Here is a 20,571-nt window from a genome sequence, read left to right on the forward strand (position 1 = left end):
CAGGATCATGACCTGAGCCAAAGGCAGTCGCTTAACCAACTGAGCCACCCAGGCGCCCCATATCTTCCTTTTAATGAAACATCTGTACAAATCTTTTGCTCATTTTTAATTGAGGTCTTGTTTTTTAATCGAGAGCTCTTTTTATATTCTAGATAAAAGTCCTTTATCAGACATGTGTTTTGCAAATAATTTCTCCCAGTCTGAAGCTTATATTTTCATTCTCTTAACACTGTCTTTTGGGGTGCCTGAGTGGCTCAGTCGTTAAGCGTCTGCCTTCGACTCAGGTCATGATCCCAGGGTCCTGGGATCGAGCCCCACATTGGGCTCCCTGCTCAGCGGGAAGCCTGCCTCTCCTTCTCCCACTCCCCCGCTTGTGTTCCCTCTCTCACTCTCTCTCTCTCTCTCTCTCTCTCTGTCAAATAAATAAATAAAATCTTAAAAAAAAAAAAACTGTCTTTTGAAGAGCAGACATTTTTACTTGTGGTGGCCAAATTTATCCTTTTTTTTCTTTTAGGATACCTGATTTTTTTATACTTTTGGTATTATATCTAAAATATTAAACCAGGGTGCCTAGGTGGCTCAGTCGGTTAAGCGGCTGCCTTCGGCTCAGGTCATGATCCTGGGGTCCTGGGATCGAGCCCCACATCCGGCTCCCTGCTCAGCGGAGAGCCTGCTTTTCCCTCTCCCTCTGCCTACTTGTGCTCTCTATCTCTCTGTCAAATAAGTAAATAAAATCTTGTAAAAAAATAAATAAAATATTAAGCCAACATTACAAAGATTTTCTCCTGTTATTTTTTTTCTGGAAGTTTCAGACCTACATGTAGGCCTATGATCCATTGTGAGTTAATTTCTGTTTGTGGTATGGGTCAAGGTTCGTTCTCTTTTTTTATATGATGTCCAGTTGTTTGGCACCATTTGTTGAAAAGACTGTCCTTCTTCATTAAATGGTTTTTGCACCTTTGTTGAAAATCATTTGCCCATATATATGTCAGTCTACTTCTGGACATTATTCCATTGACCTATATGTCTATCCTTTTGCCATACGATGCTATCTTGATGACTATAGCTTTGTGGTAAATCTTAAAGTCAGGTAATGTAAGTCCTTAAGTTTTGTTATTTTTTTCAAAATGACTTTACTGTTCTATTTTCTTTACCTTGCCATAGAAATTTTAGAATCAGCTTGTTAATTTCTACCAAAAAAAAAACAAACACCCAATTCCATGGGGATTTTGACTGGTATTGCATTGATTTCTAGATCCATTTGAGGAAAATTGACATCTTAATAATTTTGAATCTTTCAGTCCATGAGCATGGTATATCTCTCCACTTATTTAGATCTTTAATTTCTTTCATTAGTATTTTGTATTTTCAGCCTAAGATTTTGCAAATATTTTGTTCTATTTGTACCTAAGTATTTCATAGCTTTGTAAAGAGCTTTGTTCAATAAAAATTTGTGGAATTAATGAATAAACAATCTCTACTTGTGAATGTTTGCCTTGATGCTGTAGTCAAATACAAGATGCTAGAATAGGATTAGAAATTCATCAAAGCCCTTGATTATGGCCAGGACAGCAGTGAGGCTAAGAGGTCTGAGTATAACGCTAGAAGGCAGGAAATATGGGCTTCATTCTGACCCTCTCTCCACATTCTTTAACCTTGGACAGCTCCTCCTGCCTGCCCAGGATCTGCCTCCTAGCACAAGTTTTATATTGAATTAAGTCTATACTTTTCAGGAACTCTATAGGAAGAGCAGGCTGTCCCAAAGATACAATACACAGTTGATTCTCTTGCATGGTTTAGATGTGCTACTCATTTTACCCATCGGCCTGGTTTGGTTCCTAAACTGTCTCTTTCCTACCCCTCCTTTGGATAAGATATTTCCATAAGGCCCAGACTAAGATGTGTTCCCTGGGAGGGATAGTCTGGCACCTTGGGAGGCTAGATATATCTGTTTCACCCAATTAACATGTACCAAATGAGTACCTACCAAGTGCAAGGACCTCCAAGGTGAAAATGGCATCCTTCCCTTTGAGTTTACAATGATAGGGAATTCAGTTGTCAAAGTCAATTTTGTTTTGAAGTAGAGATAGAAGTAGGTCTGAAGAAGGAGTTCCATTTGGATCATTCAACTCAATGGGAGCACCTGGCATCAAGGGAGGTTGGGAGAGCATGGATGCTTAAGACAGGGTGACAAGGGAAGGAGAGTTGCAGAAGGGGCAATAGGGTAATGACATAGACTCCATCTACTGTACACTTTCCTTTTTGCTATGAGAACATGCACATTGAGCAGACCCACAGATCTGATACAAGGAGATACTGTATATTATTTGTAAGTAATAATACCTTGGGGCTATTTCGTACTATAGAGTTTTTACATAATTTTCATATAAATTCATTTAATCTGTAAAACAGCTTTGTGTGGTAAGTGATGGGTACACTAATTAGGGTACCCTAACTGCTCAAATAAAGAACTATAAAATAACATTTTATTTCTCACATAATATATGAGTAAATGGGTGTAAAGTGAGGCAGAAGTTTTGCTTCTTCATAGTTATCCAGGGTGTCAGACTCCTTCCATCTTGGCCCAGTAGGCTAGGTTCTAGGAGTTTAGGGAAGAATAAGACAATTATGGGAAAAGTTTTATGGCAAAGGCCTTGAAGGCCTTTTCTACAAAAAAAAAAACAAAAACAAAAAACAAAAAAAAGCAGAATTCCATGGGGATTTTGACTGGTATTGCATTGATTTCTAGATCCATTTGAGGAAAATTGACATCTTAATAATTTTGAATCTTTCAATTCATGAGCATGGTATATCTCTCCATTTATTTAGATCATTTAATATGCTCATTTAATCACACAATCACACCCAGCCACCAAGGTGACAGGAAGATGCCTCCAAGCTGTCTGGAGAAAGAGTAGAAATCAGACGTTGGTAGACCCAAGCAGTCTCCACCAGAGACGCACAGGGTGTTTCCCCCTTTTTACAGACGGAGAAATAGGTACAGAGTAGTTAAGTGACTTATAGAAGAATACATTACTACAGGAGTTAGGATTTCAACTGTTTTGATAGAACAGGAACAATAATAATAACAATAATTACAATAATATTTAACAGTTGTGAGTGTGGGTATGTATTAAATGGAGAAATATGCATAAAGATCTTAATAAATTCCAGGTTCCCTTCCTAGCCCTGGGCTTTGCTACACAGTCCTATCAAGAGCCAAGCATTTTTCCTGAAGACTGTGGGCAGCAGAGTGCATGATCTAGCGGCTGGTGCTTACCTATCAGCAGAACCCAGGGAAGGGGCTTAATAGACTCTAGTGGCTGAGAGGTGTTCTTTCTGCAGGCCTGGGAGATTATGCATGTTGGGAACTGCCAGGCCTAAAGGAGCTGCACTTGTTTTTGCTGCAAGACTGGAGCTGCCCCTTGCAGGCAACTTCCCGTATGTCTCCAGAGGACATTCCCACTGTATCAGGCTTGTGTCCTAGCCAAGGATGGGAAAATCCTCTGGCCAACATCTATTCCCTGAGGAGACTTTGTGGGCCTGAGCAACTTTTGAAAGGTTAATTTTTATTTAATTATTTTAAAAGCTCCAACATGAATGAGTAATTAAATTGGCACCCATAACTTATATATTATTTATAGGTTCAACTTTTAAAATAGCTCTTTTCATTTGCATGGCAGAGATGTATGGATAGAAACCATTCTTTGACTGACATTTCTGTGACACAAGAAAGAATAAATAAAAGACTTCTCAACTAAGTGGGCTAGGGTTCCCTGTCTAGAGGAGTTCTGAGTGAGAAGCTGCTGCTTTCATCATTGTTTTGGGTGAGGAAATTGAGGCATGGTTGGGTCAGAGCTACTCTAAAGGGTGTCAAGATTTGTAGGAGCTTGGGCCCTGTTGCCATTGTCCATCCCTCGTGCCACCACAGTCCAGCCAGAAAGGAGAAGATGGCAGAAGTGTGTGGGTGGGGCAGCAGGGGCAACAGTGACAAACATCAGGGCATTGATGCCCAGCTTGAACCCATGGCACTGCTGCTTCATGCCATGTTTCCAGCCCCCTCGCCACTTTCACCTCCAAATTAGGCTTCAAATGGTGTGTCCTTAGCAGGAGCCACTCTTATGCTCTTAAAGAGCAGTGCTCTGCATTTCTTAGTGTTCATCTATTTGTTCAACATTTTGTAGCCTCAAATTTCACACACCTGGCAGTATGCTAGGCTAATTGAGACAAAAAGAATGAATAAGGATGTCCCTGGTTTCAAGTAGAGTAGAGTCTATTAGGAAAGAAGAGAAATAGATTATTATCCTACAATGTAGTTAAGCACTTTGATGAACATGAGCACTGAGTGTGATGGGAACCTAGAAGAAGCACCCCTGCCTCCCACAGCTGCAGGGGATGGTGGTAGAAATGGGGAAGTTTCTCTTTTGTTGTTTGTTTGTTTGTTTTATTAAGTGGGCTCCACACCCAATGCAGGGCTCAAATTCATGACCCTGAGATCAAGAGTTGGACCGTCAACCAATTGAACCACCCAGGTGCCCAGTAGAGAAGTTTCTTGAAGGAAATGATGGCTAAGATAGTTCTGAAGAACCAGGAGTTGTTTTAAGGGACGCCTGAGTGGGGCAGTTGGTTAAGTGTCTGACTCTTGGTTTCAGCTTTGGCCATGATCTCAGGGTCCTGGGATCAAGCCCCATGTCGGGCTCCGTGCTCAGCACAGAGTCTGCTTGAGATTATCTCTCTCTCTCTTTCTCCTTCTGCCCCTACTGTTCATGCTCTCTCTCCCTCTAAAATAAATAAATAAAATCTTTCTTTAAAAAAAGAAATTATTCCCAAAAAGAGGGAGGGTTTTCTGGGCTTAGCATGTGCAAAGAGCATGACCAGAGAGAGCCAGGGATCTGATTAGAGTTCATTATGGTGGGGATGTGAGACTGGGGAAGTTGGGAGGAAGGTTTGGATGGAAATGGTGTGCAGTTAAGTGATAGATCATGGAGGTCTTTGACTACAGTTTATTATGGGTTTTAAACTTTCTTCTGCACTAGAGAAGAGCTATTAAAGTATAGAAGTAACACCATCATATTTGTATTCTAAAATGATCTTTCTGGCTACAGTATAGAGGATGGGTTGATGTAAAAGACAAAATGGCAAATATAGATCCAAAGAAATCAGCAGGAAACCATTAGACTTGAGATGATGGTGGCCAGAAGTGAGGAAAAGTAGACAGAGAATAGAGATTTGGGAGATATTGAGGGGACTGAGTTGGTGAGATACTGGAAAAGAAAGAGAGGGGTAGAGCATGACCCCAGCTTTTAGTTTGAGCTATTGGGATATTGATGGACAAGGAACATGACAGGAGAGACTGGAACAGGGATGGTCATAGAGTCAATTAAGGATCATGTTGAGTGTGAGAGGCCTGTAGGTCTTCAGGGTGGATGTTCTGAAGGCAGTTGGATGTGATGGATGGGAGTTGAGGAGATAGATTCAGAAGCCACTAGCTTGAGATGGAAATTCAGGTCGTGAGTGTGAAGGGGATAGCCTAGAAGAGTGTGTAGACAGAGGAAGAAGGGGAAGAGGGCCCAAGGTAGAACTCTGGGGAACATCACCATTCAAGGGACAGGTAGAGGAAGAATAGCCCTCTTGGTTGCAGCTCTCAGAACAGAGCAGGCCAAGGAGGAAGGACCAGAAAGTTAAGAGAGAACAAGGAGCATGTCCTGGAAGACAAAGGATGAGATTTCAGGAAATTTTTGAATGGCCCACAGAGCTTAATGCTGCTGAGAAGTCAAGGTAAGACCTGAAAAGCATCTATGATTTTAATCAACAAGGAAGGGAGGTTTCAGTGACCTTTGGAGAGAATAGTTTCATGAAGTGATTGGGGAAACCAGATTTCAATGAATTGAAGAGTGAGTTTGGTATGGGATGAGGAAGCTCTCTTGAATGTAAATATTTACATCTATTTTTACCCTAGGGGCAGAGGTCATCATACATCTCCGTTTCTAGGCAAGGCCCCTCTCCTGGTTGATTGATTTCCTTTTCTTTCTTTTATTTTTTAACAAGTCTTTTTTAATTTAAGTATGGTTGACACACAATGTTATATTAGCTTTGGGTGTACTGCTCAGTGATTTGACAAGTTTATACATTACTCTGTGTTCACCACAAGTATAGCCCCCATCTGGCTCATTACATCACTGTCACAATATCACTGACTGCACTCCCCATGCTCTGCTCTTCATTCCTGTGACCTACTCATTCCATAACTGGAGGCCTACCTCCCCTCCACTTCACCCATCTTGCCCAAGCCCCCACCTCTCTCCCCTTTGGCAACCATTAGTTTGTTCTCTGTATTTATAGTTCTGGGTCTGCTTTTTGTTTATTTTTTTAGATTCCATTTATGAATTCAATCATATGGTATTTGTCTTTCTCAGTCTGACTTATCTCAGCGTAATACCCTCTGGGTCCATCCATGTTGTCACAAATGGCATGATCTCATCCTTTTTTATGGCTGTGCAATATTCGTGTGTGTGTGTGTGAGAGAGAGAGAGAGACATTTTCTTATCCATTGGCCTATTGATGGACACTTAGGTTGCTTCCATGTCTTGGCTTTTGTAAATAATGCTGCAGTAAACGTAGGGTTGCACATATCTTCTTGAGTTAGTGTTTTTGTTTTCCCCCAGGTAAATACCCAGTAGTGGAATTGTTAAATCATATGATATTTCTGTTTTTAATTTTTTGAGGAACCTCCATACTGTTTTCTACAGTGGCTGTACCAATTCACATTCCTACCAGCAGTGCACAAGTTTCCTTTTTCTCCACATGCTCCCCAACACTTGTTTCTTGTCTTCTTGATTTCAGCATTCTAACAGGTGTGAGGTGGTATCATTATGGGTTTGATTTGCATTTCCCTAATGATGAGAGATGTTGAGCATCTTTTCATGTGTCTGTTGGCCATCTGTATGTTTTCTTTGGAAAAATGTCTACTTGGGGGCGCCTGGGTGGCTCAGTTGGTTAAGCGACTGCCTTCGGCTCAGGTCATGATCCTGGAGTCCCGGGATCGAGTCCCGCATCAGGCTCCCTGCTCAGCGGGGGGTCTGCTTCTCTCTCTGACCCTCCTCCCTCTCGTGCTGTCTCTCGTTCTCTCTCGCAAATAAATAAATAAAATCTTAAAATAAATAAATAAATAAATAAAAAGAAAAATGTCTACTTGGGTCCTCTGCCCATTTTTTAACCATATTGTTTGTTTTTTTGGTGTTGGTTTTCTTTTATTTTCATTTTCCTTCTCCATTCCCCTCATTCCAACCTAGAAGTGGCCATTTTCATGTGTTTAAGAGTTTTTCTCTTGTTTATAATGTGCTCTTATATATATTGTTTTATATGCATGTATTTAAAAAATTATGTCAGTGGTGTGTTATAGATCTCATTCTGTTTCTTATTTATTTTATCCAGCACTGTGTTTTTAAGATCCTTCAGTGCTGCCATGTGTCCTCCATGTATACATTCACCACATTTTATCATTCATCCCCCAGTGACAGACACACAAGTTATCTCCACCTGCCCCCCCCCCCCATAATCAATATTGCAATGAGCATCCTTGCGTATGTCCCCTTTCAGACCTGCATGAGAGTTTTGGTCTCTAGGCCCAGGAACAGAGTTACAGATATGTAACCTGCCTGAGAACTGGCAGACTGCCCTCTGGAATGGCTAGGCCAATCCACTCTCCCACCAGCAGTGCCCAAGGTTCCTGCTCTGCACATCACCACCTAAACCTCACATTATCCAGCTTGATAATGTTTGCCTATAGGATCTCCTTCTTGCTTTAATCTGCATTTCTTGGGTAACTAGTAACCTTGAGTATCTCTTCATAGACGTTTATTTTTTTGTATTTCCTCTTTGTCAGTCACCTGTTCATATTCTTGGTATATTTGTCAAGAAGTTTAGCTCTGAGAGAGGGGAGAGAAAGTATGGCAAGGAGGAGTTTTATTTAAGATGAGAAAGATTTGAGTATGTTAAAATGAAAATGGAAGGGAGAAAAAGCTAAAGACTCATCTTCCTCCCAAGGTTGGCAGGATGGACAGAAGGCAAGACAGTGAGGATCTGGCCTCACCTGAAAATAGCCATGAGACTTGGGAGGATGTGGGACTGACCAGGGAGAGTCTGTGCACAGATCACCGTCAGCTTTCCCTGAGCCCATCTCCACTGCCCTCTCCACTTGGATGTAGAGGCGGGGGAGGATCCATGGGGTGGGATAGGAGGGGAAAGGTGACCTTACTCAGATTCTAGGAAAATGTTGTATATTGTGATTCTAAGTGTTTGGAAATTGTTTTAAATTGCCAGGAGAGAGGAAAGATGCCTAAATTTCAGCATATGGAATGTGGCACAAATAAAGTTGTAGAGGCACCTAACACAGTGGTGGGGGTTGAGGGGACATGGGTACCCTCTTGGTTGGAGCAGAGTTAGCATAAAAGAAAGTATGACTCAGCACTGGACAGTGTAGGGCTTTGGTAGACTGTGTGTGATAGACTTGTTACAGAGTAGAGGCATGTCGTCATGAGAAGGGCCATGCAGGGTGTATTGAAAGGGCCAAGCCTGGACAGAGATGGACCATTACACAAGTCCAGGTGGGAAGTCATAAGGGCCTGAAGTGAAGTGGAAGCTTTAGAACATAAAGGAATGATGAAAGGAAGACACTTTAAAGGGCATAATGACTGGCTTTGATGATGAATAAATATTGAATAAGTGCCCAATGCACCTAAGCGGGATAACTGAATGAGTAGATCAAGGAATATGGTGGGACAGAGGGTTTAAAGAGGCTCTAGGGTTTGAGCTTAGGTCCCTAAGAGGAAGAGAATATTGTGTGTCCATTTGTCCCAAGAACAATGCTAGGCACTGGAATATAATAATGAATAAGACTGACATGGCTGCTGCCTGCGAGGAACCTATAGTCTAGGCAGAGAGAAGCAAAAACAAAAACTAGCAGATGTATGAGTAATTACTATTATGAGTGCTAGGAAAGGGTCAAGCAGGGTGCCCAGATTGAAGCTGACAAAGGATTTACCTGAGATAGGGTGCTTTGGAGGACTTCTACAAGGGGATGATATCTAAGAGGAGACCCAGGGGCGCCAGGGTGGATCAGTCGGTTAAGCATCTGCCTTTAACTCAGGTCATGATCCCAGGGTCCCGGGATCAAGCCCCACGTTGGGCTCTCTGCTCAGTGGGGAGTCTGCTTCTCCCTCTCCCTCTGCCTGCCACTCTGCCTGTTTGTGCGCTCTCTCTCTCTCTTTCTCTGTGTTAAATAAATAAATAAATAAAATTTTTTAAAAAATAAAAGGAGACCTAAAGGACCAGACCTGCAAAGATACTCCAGAAAGTGTCCCAGGTCAAGGGCACAGCATGCACAAGAGCCTGAACTGGGGAAGAAATGGCAAGTTGGAAGAACTGAAAGGCTTGCAGGTTGCAGGTAGTGAGTATGGGGAGATGTGCTTGGAGAGGGAGGCAGAAGCCAAACCATGCTGGGCATTAAGGCCATGATAAGGGGTTGACTTTTATTCTAAGTTCCAGTTGTACCTAGGGCATATGACTTTTTATAATAAAATTGATAAAATTTAACTTTAATGGTAACTGAACATTTTTATTGTACAGATTTTCAAACATATACCCAAAGTAGAATAGTATCATGAATCCCCACATGTGTAGATCATCCCAAGTCAACAGTTAGGGGTTTTCTACTTCATCTGCTTCCCACTTTGTTGTAGCATATTTAAGCAAATCCCAGATGACCTGTCCTGTCCGCTACCCCCTCCCCCACAACTACATTCTTCACCTCTAAAAAAGGTTTATTTTCTTAGATAACCACAATGCCATTATCACACCTAACATAATTGAATATAATTTCTGGTTATCATCCAATATTGAGTCTATAATCCGGATATCCCTCATTGTCTCAAAAATGTGTTTTAATAATCGTTTGATTCAAGAGCCAAACAAGGTACACATTACATTACTTATTACATCTCCTAAGTCTCTTTTGATCTACGGCAGTCCCTGCTCTTTGCCTCCTTTTTGTTTGTTTTAATGCCATTGACTTATTGAAGAAATGGAGTCAGTTGTCTGCAGAATGTCCCAACTTGTGGGTCTGTCTCTTGCTTCCTCATATTGTCATTTAAATTGTCTTTTGGTCTCCTATAATTCCTATAAGGGGGAACTTAACTCTAAAGATTGATCAGATTGAGGTTCAACCTTTTTGGCAAGAATGTCATTGGTTGTGATATCCTTCATACTGCATCATATCAGGAGACACCCAATATCTATTGTTAGTGATACTAAGATTCGTCAGTGAATTCAAACGTTGGGAACTTGATTCTGTTGTGTAGTTCTCCATTTACCTATCTAATTATTTTATTTTTTGATGATAGTTTTCTGAATCAATTATTTCATTAGAAATATCTCAACAGTTATTTCAAATCAATTATTTCAACTTATTCTTAACCACCTCCCGACACTGAGACTTTACTACCTCCCTGACAATTTTCATCAGAGAAGAGAGAGGTCACTGTGGGTGTTCTAGAAAAGTCTTAATGGAAGAGGAGAAATTGGGTATTCAACTTTTAATTCAACTAGCATAGAATATTACTTATTCTGGGCGGGGAGGCCAGTAGCTATCCTGAAAGGAAGTGAATTGGGAAAGATAAGAGGTAGGACTGGGTTGTAATAGATTTCCGTAAATGTAGATACTGAGCCCAAGAATCCCAATAGAGGATAGTTGTTGAAAACGATGTATATTAAGAGTATCATCTCTCCTGTCTCCTTTAATCATTCCCAGTGGACATTTGCCTCTGTGTAGGACATGATAGATGCTATTAAGATAGAGGACTGAGGTGGCAATCCCTCTCTATATCAATGCTGAGCTGCACCTGTTTCCCAACCAAATCCCTAGAAGAACTATTGGGGTCATGATCCCACCATACCCCCACTCCCATTCCACAGCTGCAGCTTAACTGGAGCCAGTTCTTAGTAGGAGATTTTTCCATGATGAGAGTGGACAAGTTGGGACATGTGGACCTCAGGTCCCTGCCTGGTGACAGAAATTGGAGCAGAAGGCTCTGGGGAAGCGGTGGGCTAGAATGGCCAGGGTATTGCAAATTCATGGGGATCCTTGATGGTGGCAACCATGGATAGGAATCTTGACACTTGAAGAACACCTGACTATTCTCTGCTGCTCATGGCCTGGCAGCCAGGGCCATTCAGGATGGGAACTGCAGAGTGTGCAAAAGCAGAGTGTGCTCTGGGGAGGGGAAGCAGCTTGATCCAGGTGCTGCTGCTGATGTCCATCTGCTGGAACGGTCACCCACAGGTGGCATGCTTACCTCACTGGGCCTCAGTGTCACCTCCTGGTCCTAAAACTCCCCCGTTCTGTCCTGGGAGCCATGTGCTCAGGTTTAGCCATATTGAGACAGAGCTGTAATTTCTAGGTGGCGATATCTGGTAGACAGATGGAGGTGCCAGACTAGAGCTTGCGGGGGGGTGGGCAGGAGGTTAGGGTTTGAGATAGAGTTAGTGTACTCTGTGCTGGGCGTCTCATTGGTTCTCCTGCTATTTTAGTATATATTTGTTCTATAAGGTATCTGTGAATATGCAGTGAGATTACTACCCGAGGGAGTAGGAGGATGTTCTGTTTTAGTAAATGCACTGGCAGAAAAGTTACCAGGGAAACTTAAGGATTTAATCTCCTGACCTGGGTTGCCATAGTACCAAAATACGTTAAAAACAGGTTTAGGGTAGCATAAAGGGGCAGGACAAAATAGAAAGCAGAGGAAGAGTCCAACCTTACAGCTAGAGAGAAAACTAAAGGTAGGAAGGGTCTAAATTCTCTGCTGAAGGAAGAGCGCATCGAAGCCTTTGCAGCAGCCTGTGACCTGCGAAGGAAGAGCAGCATTGCCCTGTATCCGCCCCCCCCCCCAACCTCCCCCTCCTGAAGTAGAGCTTTGGGTTCTGTTGCTTCTCTGGTGCTATGCCACCCAGGGAAGAGGAGGCGGGGTGGGGAAGAAAAGAGCAGCGCATCCCTCGCATCCCCTGTCTGCTCCTCGGTGCCCGCAGGAGGGCTGAAGCGAGAGCTAGCTGGGCTCCTGCGGGCGGGAGAGAAGCCACCACCGCCCTGGGGATTAGGGGGGCATAGCGCATGAGGTTGAGATTCTGAGACCTCACACCTGATCTCAGAAGCGGATGAGGTCCTGGGCTCACCGTGAAGGGTGGAGCTATGGGTTTCGGCCGTGAAATTGTGAAATCCATTTACCAAGCAGGCGCTCCTTCTATGAGTGAATGCCCTGTACGATCAGATGAACTTTTCGGTCCTGAGCTGTGGGCCAGTCTTCTAGGAACTCATCCTGATCAAAATGTAACCTGGCACTGGGGGGTGGCCGAAGCTCAGCAGGTGAGGGTAAGCCTGGGGCCTGTGCATTTGGAGACAGGTCTGTCCCGTTGCGATAGGCAGGTAGGTGGACAGGGAAGGTGGCCTTTCCTGGGCACAGAGTCACACAGGCCAGAGAGGAGCCACCTACACTTTGACAGGGGTCTCATGGGTTGCAAAAAGGACTTCTTAAGAGCTTGAGGGTTCATTGGGGGCAGTGAAAGGACAAGGAACTATTTCTTATGCCCTTTCTCCTGGGTTTGCTGGCAGGGGACTGAGGTGCAGGTTGAGGTCAAATGTTAGCCATGTACTTGCTGCCGTCCATACTTATGGAAGGCCACTCTAGATGCATAGATGACTTATATCCTTCAAATGTGACCGATTACCTGAGTTCCAGCTTCCCCTGAGGTATCAACTTAAGTGTTTCCATGACTCCCCATTTGGTTAGGTGTCTCCCCCACGAGCCCCCACCATATGCTGCTCTTTTCAGTCATGTTGGTTTCTTTATTGCCAGCCTTCAAAGGGATATTATGACAGTAATGAAAATTGACATGGGTGACCCTGGGAAAGCTCTGGGTCAAATTTGGTTGTAGGCATCATCTGGGGTTTTATTTTTGCTCTTGTTTTGTTTTCCTGGAATAACCATCCATAGCTTTCCTGTTTTCAGATTTTCTTTTCTTCTGTCTCTCACACCTGATTCTCCGATTCCCCCCTTGCTGACCCACTGAACACACCACCACCACCCCCTCCCTTGGCTCTGACGGAATGCAGTCTTGTCAGGCCACTGGGGGCAGGAGAAAGAGGGCTTTCCTTTAGTTTCGGAATCTTCTTTCTTTGTTGGTTGTCTTCAGGGACCTGACATCCTAAAAACAAAACAAAACAAAACCCCCCAAAACCCTAGACTTGTGTATTTAGACATACACATGTGTTTTATCACTTCCCAGCCAAGCCACTGCCCGGCCGCTGCCCTCTCTAAGCCACAGCAGCAGGGGGCATGGCGTTTTTGTTTTTTGTTTTTAAAGATTTTATTTATTTATTTGACAGAGAGATAGCGAGACCGGGAACACAAGCAGGGGGAGTGGGAGAGGGAGAAGCAGGCTTCCCATGGAGCAGGGAGCCCGATGCGGGGCTCGATCCAAGGACCCTGGATCATGACCTGAGCCGAAGGCAGACGCTTAACGACTGAGCCACCCAGGCGCCCCAGGCATGGTGTTTTTAAGTAGGATGAATTGCTGTCTAGTAGTTGTTCTTCTGCACCTGGGGCCATCAATCTTGTCTTAAATGCTGGCTGGCTGGTGTGCCTGCTCAGGCTCATCTTTCTGGGGCAGACTTATTTACGGAGCCCTGGCAAAGGTAATCTCACCCCCACCCTCCCACCGGCCCGTGGCCTGGGCCTCTCTCAGCCGCTCTTAAAAATAGCCCAGAACAAGGAGAGCCAGCGTCCGATTACCTCCTGCAAGCAGGATCTGATCTTACTTCACTTCCTGCGTCTGGCAGCCCGGCCCTTCTCAGGGGGCTACTGGACAGGCTTGAGGCCCAGCAGGAGGTGGTCAGGCTGTCAGTCTGTCTCCTGCCCAGAGCTGGGAGCCAGCAGTAGCTCCCCTTCAGGGAAGCTGGGGGGAGCATGGGGAGGAGGGTGTCCTTCCCAGCTCTTTGCCCAACCAGTTGAGTGAGAAATCTCAGCCCTGGAAGTCGTGTGTCCATTTGTAGAAGACGACAGGCTATCTAAGGGATGAGGGTGTTCTTGGGCACTGGCCTGGCATTGTGGGGTGATGACTGGCTTCCCCACCCTCCGCCTCCCCTTCGCTGAGAAGCAAACACCTTTGCCGGGTCCTGGAAGCTGCAGAATGCCCTCTGTCCCCATGTGCTGTGTTCTCCCTCCTAAATCTAATCTGCTTCCCTAAAATCTGCCTAGTAGAGGGGAATAAATGGGCTACGGCTTGGCCTTTAGCCCTAGCTATAGCAAGAATTCCCTAGATGACCTTGGGGAGGCCTCATCCAATGTGAGGCCTTGGTTTTCTTCCTTGTGCAATTAAGATGGATAATTCTGGCTCCTGTCTTACCTCAAAGGGATGTGGTGGGATTGATTAATCAGCCTGGGGAAAAAGGAGTCTGAAGTGATTCTGTGTCTGAAAAATAAGGGCGACAGCCCTGCGTTTACACTTGGATTGGTGAGCTTGTATCATTTCTTCAAACTTATGCCTGTTTGGGTGTGTGAGTGTGTGTGTTAGATGTATGTGTCTGTGTGGGATGTCAGTGCACGTGTGTGTGTTGTGGTGTGTGTGTGTGCACATTCATGGAGGGAGTGGTTTACCTCACAGCTCACTGGTTGTCCCCACTTGTCATTTTGCTGCCTCATGGCCTCCCCACCTCCACCCCCTTTTGTTCTGTTGGATCCAAGACTCTGGGCTCCCTGTTGACTCTTACGGACTTGATCTCCCGAATCCCTTTAGCTTCCTGGGGAGATGCCTAAAAGGAAGGTATTGGTGAGGAAATTAAGGCTGAAGAAAAGCTAGTCATTTTCCAAAGGCCCAAGACATTCAAGACCTAGCCCTGCATCTCGAGCTCCTGTCCCCCTTTTCTCCCTGACCTTGCCCTCACCCTCTAGTAACATTGTCAGGTTCCGAAATTTTGCCATGTTCTCTCTCACCTTCAGAACTCTCTACCTGCTCTTTATCCCCTCACAGAATGCCTCTAGGCTCCCTTTAGGAACCAGCTTACACTTCCCTCCCCTGACACCCCGCCCCGGCCATGAGTCCGCCACCATTCCTCGTTCTTTCCCAGCGGTGGCACACACCATACCTTACTGGAGCTGCTTATTTAATTGGGTGTCTTGCTGCCAGAGTGTAAACTCTATGAGGACAGGGCCCTTCCTGTCTTACTCCTAACTGCCTAGCACAGTGCCTGCCCTCTGGCTGGGCTTCGGTACATATTTGAAGTAATCACGGATGAATGAGCAAATATAAATGACAGGCGAGTGAGAACACAGTGCTCACGTGCATTGCACAGATGAACACACGTGGCTCCACCATCCATGAGATCCCCTCACCACCACCCCCACATCACACTGATGAGCCTGACAGGACAGCAGGTCATCTGGGCTCCTTGGGCTGACTGGGGATTCAACAGAAGACCTTGTCCACGTACCTGGCTGCATTTCAGAGAAGACAAAACCAAGAGCTCAGCTTTGTAAATATGTGCTGCTGGGAAAGCCCTGGAAGGGATGTTGGGCAGCCCCCGAGAGGAGCCCACTTTCCCCAGCGCAGCTGCCAGGGCTGGTGGCATCCGTGGCGTCTCACGTTCGTCTCTCTCCCCACTGATTCACGTTTGAGTGGGACTCCGCCAACTTCCAGCTTCTCACCTCTCCTTCCTGCCCCCACCTCCCGTCCAGGTTTGGTCCTGGCCCCAGTCCAAAGGGCGGAGCTGCTCTTCTGCCCATGCCCCCCGAGCCCCCACGCCATCGCCCGCCCTGCCCAGTCCCCTGGCTCCCAGAAGAGCCGCCCCTCTCCCCGATGCCTCCGGAGCTCCCGCAGCTGTGGTGGCTGCAGGTTTGGAGGAAGCGGGCTTGCTGCGACTGACGTCTCCACCTGCTGGCCGTCCCAACCCCTTCTGCATGCAGCTCTCCATCCTTGCTGCCACTGTTGCCCTTCCTGGGGCTGCCGCTGCGGCTGCCGCTGCAATATTTTCTAACCCAGGGACCCCGGGGAAGGGGGGCAGCATGGCCCGACAGCTGGCAGGGTGTGCCACTCCTGCAAGGACCTACCCCGTTGGATGCTCCGAGTAAGTTTCCCCTGAGAAGAAGTCCAAGGGAGGGGAGTTAACCCTCTGACTGTGTTGCTGTCCCCCCAGGGACCCTTCCATGAAGACTGAGGCAGGCGAAACTGCTGAGAGCCTGCTGACATGACATCGGCCACGGAGTTTGAAAACGTGGGCAACCAGCCACCGTACAGCCGGATCAATGCCCGCTGGGCTGCCCCGGACGATGAGCTGGATAATGACAACAGCTCAGCCAGGCTGTTTGAGAGGTCCCGGATCAAGGCCTTGGCAGGTACCATTGGGGGCTCTGGGGGCTAGAGGAGCTGGTCTCACAGTCCCAAGCTTCAGTCCCCTCCCTGCCGGTGGTCAGTCTTCCGTGTGCACTGGCGAGAGCCCTGGCAGGGACATGATGGAGACACGGTTGTGTGGCTTCGAGAGACCTGGCCCTGCTGGGAGGGAGCACAGGCTCAGGGAGCCTCTGCTCCCGAGCATCCCTCACCTCGTCCCAGGTGGGAGGCGGTGCCAGCGAGGCCCTGCCCTCTGCCTCTGTCCTGAATGACCTGTGGCCAAAGAGCGAAGAGAAAGTCTGGGTGAAGGAGTGTCTGAGGGGCTGGCCGGCCAGGTAGGGGTGCATGGGGCTTCATGATGCACCTCAGTCCCCTAGGCAGAGATAGAGAAATTATCATCATCCTCGCTGTGGTCCCAAAAGAAAAGACTGATTTGATAGGAAATTGAGAACAGATAACATCTTCCCCACAGTGGCTCAGGAAGCTGGATTTTCTGGACTAAACCTCTTATCCTTAAACTGGAATTAGATTTTTACTTAGCAGGTTCATAATCGATTTCTCTGTGTGTGTGTGTGTGTGTGTGTGAGAGAGAGAGAGAGAGAGAGAGAGCGCACTTAAATATCCAGCAGAAATGGTTTCTCCTCCACCCTGCTGGCTGAGATCTGATTCTTGGGATTTTTTTCCTACCAACCCCTGAGACCATTGCCTCCCTGGATCCTGGCCAAGGGTAGCTATGCTCTGGCACGAAGTCCTTGGCCAATAAGGGAAGTTTGAGTTCTGTGGGGTATTGTGTGTGTAGAAGGGCTGGGGGTAGATTCCATCACCTGCTCCACCAGTCATGAACCCAAATCAGATTTGTTTCCCCATCATCAGTTGTCCCCATCTTCACTTTGTAAGAAGGACCCAGCCTCTCCCACAGGCACTTTCTAGAGCGATTCTCCCAGTGCCCATCACTCAGTGGCCCTATCCGAAGTTCCTGGTAGTACTCTTCTACCTTCTGTCCCTCCACTGTGCTCCCAGATGCCTCAGTCTCCAGCTGACCTTGAGTCATGAGCAGGGCCCTCGGCCCCTCTGGGACCATAATGGCCTTTCATCTTAGGAGTATCTGGGTTTCCCATTCTGTAAAAGAAATGGGGTGTCTCATTCCCTTGTCATGATGGAGAATCCATTCAGGGCTCAGCCATCAGCTTTTGTGTCCTTGTTCTTTGTAGGAAACTCCCTTTCTTCTTCCTTCATCCCCTCCTCCCCATTCCCTACCCTTAAAAAGTCCTTCCTTGGTTTTCCTTGAGGACAGATAACAGCACCAATCCCTTGCTTTGCTTATATAATCTTAACCTCTTTAAATAAGCAGACTAGGAACGCTTGTCTTTGCCAGTCTGGTTTTACCGTCTTTAGATCTCAGAGCCAAATGAGCCTGACTGCAGTGACCCTGGTGATAGAGGGGGAGAGGGATTCCAAAAGTCTTGTCAAAGGACAGTACAAGGAATGGGACTGTCTTTTGTGCAGGGATCCTTTGATATGTTTCACAGATACCCTGTTTTTTAAGAAACCAAGGTAAATTCCATTTTAACAGTGATTTATTATACTCCTACTATGTGTAAAGGTAAAACCCCTGACCAGACATGAAAATGGAGAAGAAACCACAGAGATGAATTCAACATAGTATCTGGCTCTAAGAAGTTTATGATCTATTAGGGAAAATGAAGGATGTTCATAATTAATTAGCACAAGTAGAATTAGAGAAGAACCATAGGAAAGTCACATAATTAAATGGCAACGAGAGAGCAAAGGAGGAGGCGCAAGGAGAATCAGCGACTCGTGTGTGGAGAATGCTCTCGGAAGTGAAGGGTGACACGCAGGCGGGACATGTCATCCGGTTGGACAGTGTGAATGGCAGCAAGGTCTGATGAGCAGGTTGGGAACCTGGTGAAAGTAAGTTGATCAGGTTGATGGGGAAAGAGCCTCCACCCGCCTTGCCTGTGTCTCACCAAGAGGTTGCTGCTCATCTACAGAGAATCTGTATGCCCCACCCCCCAGGTGGGGCACCACGGAGTATAGAACTACATGCCTGGACCTTAATGATCTAGACCCATCTGACCAACAGGTAACCATGGCAGTTTGGGAATTTGGGGTCCGTTCAGGATTTTGAAAAACAAACAGCCCTAAGCAGTCTACTGACTTTCCTGAGAATCCACTCTGAGTGACCTGTGGGAGAAGCCAAAGCTTTGGAAGGGTCCAAAGTAGAGAGGTCAGATGAACCCGTTCTGGTGGGTAGACAGAGCAGAGAAAGGGGCTGTCAGGCTCCACCAGTTTTCTTGACCTTTTTCTCTTCCGTATTATCTTCGGGGGTGCCTTCGCAGCCTAGGCAGGGGTCAGTGTTTCCACAGAGGCTGAGGAATCGGAAGTGCCTCTGGTTCCTCTCATTTCAGCCACTCCCTCACGCCTAAGAGCATTCTGGCAAGGAAGGCGTTCAGTCCTGTGTTTCTTACAAGATGGCAGTCATCTGCTTTGTAGGTGTATATGGCAAGGTTGGAGAGATTGGTTTGGCCTTTTCTTTCTGAAATTGAAGGTCTTGAGATGAGGAGAAAAATGTCACAAGACCCAGGTTCCACCTCAAATGCTACTGCCATGAAGGGAATTGAATCAATTTTCTGTTTTATAAAATGTGGATGGTAGTACTTTCCCAAGGGTGTTGTGAAGGTCAAGTAAGATAAAGTTTATGGAAGTTTTTTATTAGTAATAAAATACTAGGTGAATGTTAGTATTTACAGGAAATCTTAGTAATATCTTTCTGTCCTTTCTCTTAACTTCAGACATTCAGGATCATTAGCTCAGTCATTGTCCCAGTTATCTTGGCCTGTTTCTTCCTTCTTAACCCCACCCTCCTTTGTCTTAGAAGGCCTGGATTGGAAGAAGGAGCCAGGGACCAGGGAAAATTCTGCTAATGCTTGTGCTTGGAGCTCTTGGCTCAGTCCCCAGAGACCCAGTACACAAAGGGATGAGGCCCCATGCTTTGTAGATCTTTCTCTTTTAAGGCTGCCCAGCCATGTCTCTGCCATCAGCCAGGTGACCCAGAAGGCCCAAGAAACCAAAGGATGATGAGGCTTGTTAGATGTTCTTCCTCATGTGTCAGCTTTTCTGGTCCTTCTCCACTTAGTGACCTGTGGTTAGAAGACTTGCAGTTGGTTAACTGGACTCCATTTTTTTCTGCCTCTTAAGTCAACTTCCTCTCAGTTCCAAAGGAAATACTCCCTATTCTGCCTTTCAGACCATTCCTAGCTCTTGCTCCCTGGACTGAAATAAACAAGCCATCTGGTTATTCCGTGTGGAAACTGCCACAGTGATATACAAATACCTGACCTCTGTCCAAATGAATCACTGGATTTGACACTGTGGATCACCCTGACTGAAATGAAGGGGGAGGTGGGCAAGAAAATGCTGCAGAAGGGAATGTACGGGGATGGATTTGACCTTAGCAGTGCCCAGGGGAGGGGTGGTGGGTCCAGCAGGAATATTTGCCTAGTAGGTCCCTGGGCAGATGTTAGCTCTCAGCATCAGCATCTTAAAGCTGACAGCACCTCATGAGGTTAAGTGCTGGGTAGCCCTGAGGCTTCTGCCTGAACAGGGATTGTTCTCTGCTTTGATGACTGCCTCTAGCACCTTCCTACTTTTTTGAAAGATTAGGGGAAGGGGAGCAGTTGAGAAGCTCAAGTTCTGCAACACCCCCCCCCAAGAGGTTCCAGCCTTCACGTCTCAGTAGAAAGGCTTCCAGTGTTTCCTAGAGCCACCCTCATTTCTACTCACTCCCCATTTCCTGTCCTTCCCCCTTTTCATCCTGGGAGCCATTCGGTAAACATTTGTGGCTGTCTGGATGAGGGATGAGGCACAGCAGGCTGCAGGGAATTTACCAGCCAGAAAAGCCCGTCCTCTGTGCTCTCCCCTCATCCCAGAGGCGGCCTCTGCCTGCCTGCCTGTCCCTTCACACCTGGCTGGGCACCCCACTGATTCAGGTGAGGACACTGCCTCAGGGTGGATGTGGCCCACGTGGGAGAGGAGGAATGCAACAGAAAGGTTCCCCCCAAAAGAGAAACCTTGTGCATCAGCCTCCCCCCTCCTTGCCCACACACTCAGATTGGC

General features: G+C 46.2%; 1 protein-coding gene across 3 annotated transcripts in view; it reads left to right on the forward strand.

The window, feature by feature from the left end:
- Positions 1-20,571, forward strand: part of SPTB (spectrin beta, erythrocytic) — a 121,511-nt gene that overhangs the window by 41,930 nt on the left and 59,010 nt on the right. For all 3 annotated transcript variants that reach the window (XM_034992856.1, XM_034992858.1, XM_034992857.1), the window contains exon 2: positions 16,241-16,439. In XM_034992856.1, the coding sequence (XP_034848747.1) occupies positions 16,292-16,439 (148 nt within the window). In that variant the 5' untranslated portion in view covers positions 16,241-16,291. The remainder of the gene's footprint in view (positions 1-16,240; positions 16,440-20,571) is intronic.

The sequence above is a fragment of the Mirounga leonina genome, unplaced genomic scaffold, assembly GCF_011800145.1.
Source record: "Mirounga leonina isolate KUSES-001 unplaced genomic scaffold, KU_Mleo_1.0 Mir_82, whole genome shotgun sequence".
Lineage (NCBI taxonomy): Eukaryota > Metazoa > Chordata > Mammalia > Carnivora > Phocidae > Mirounga > Mirounga leonina.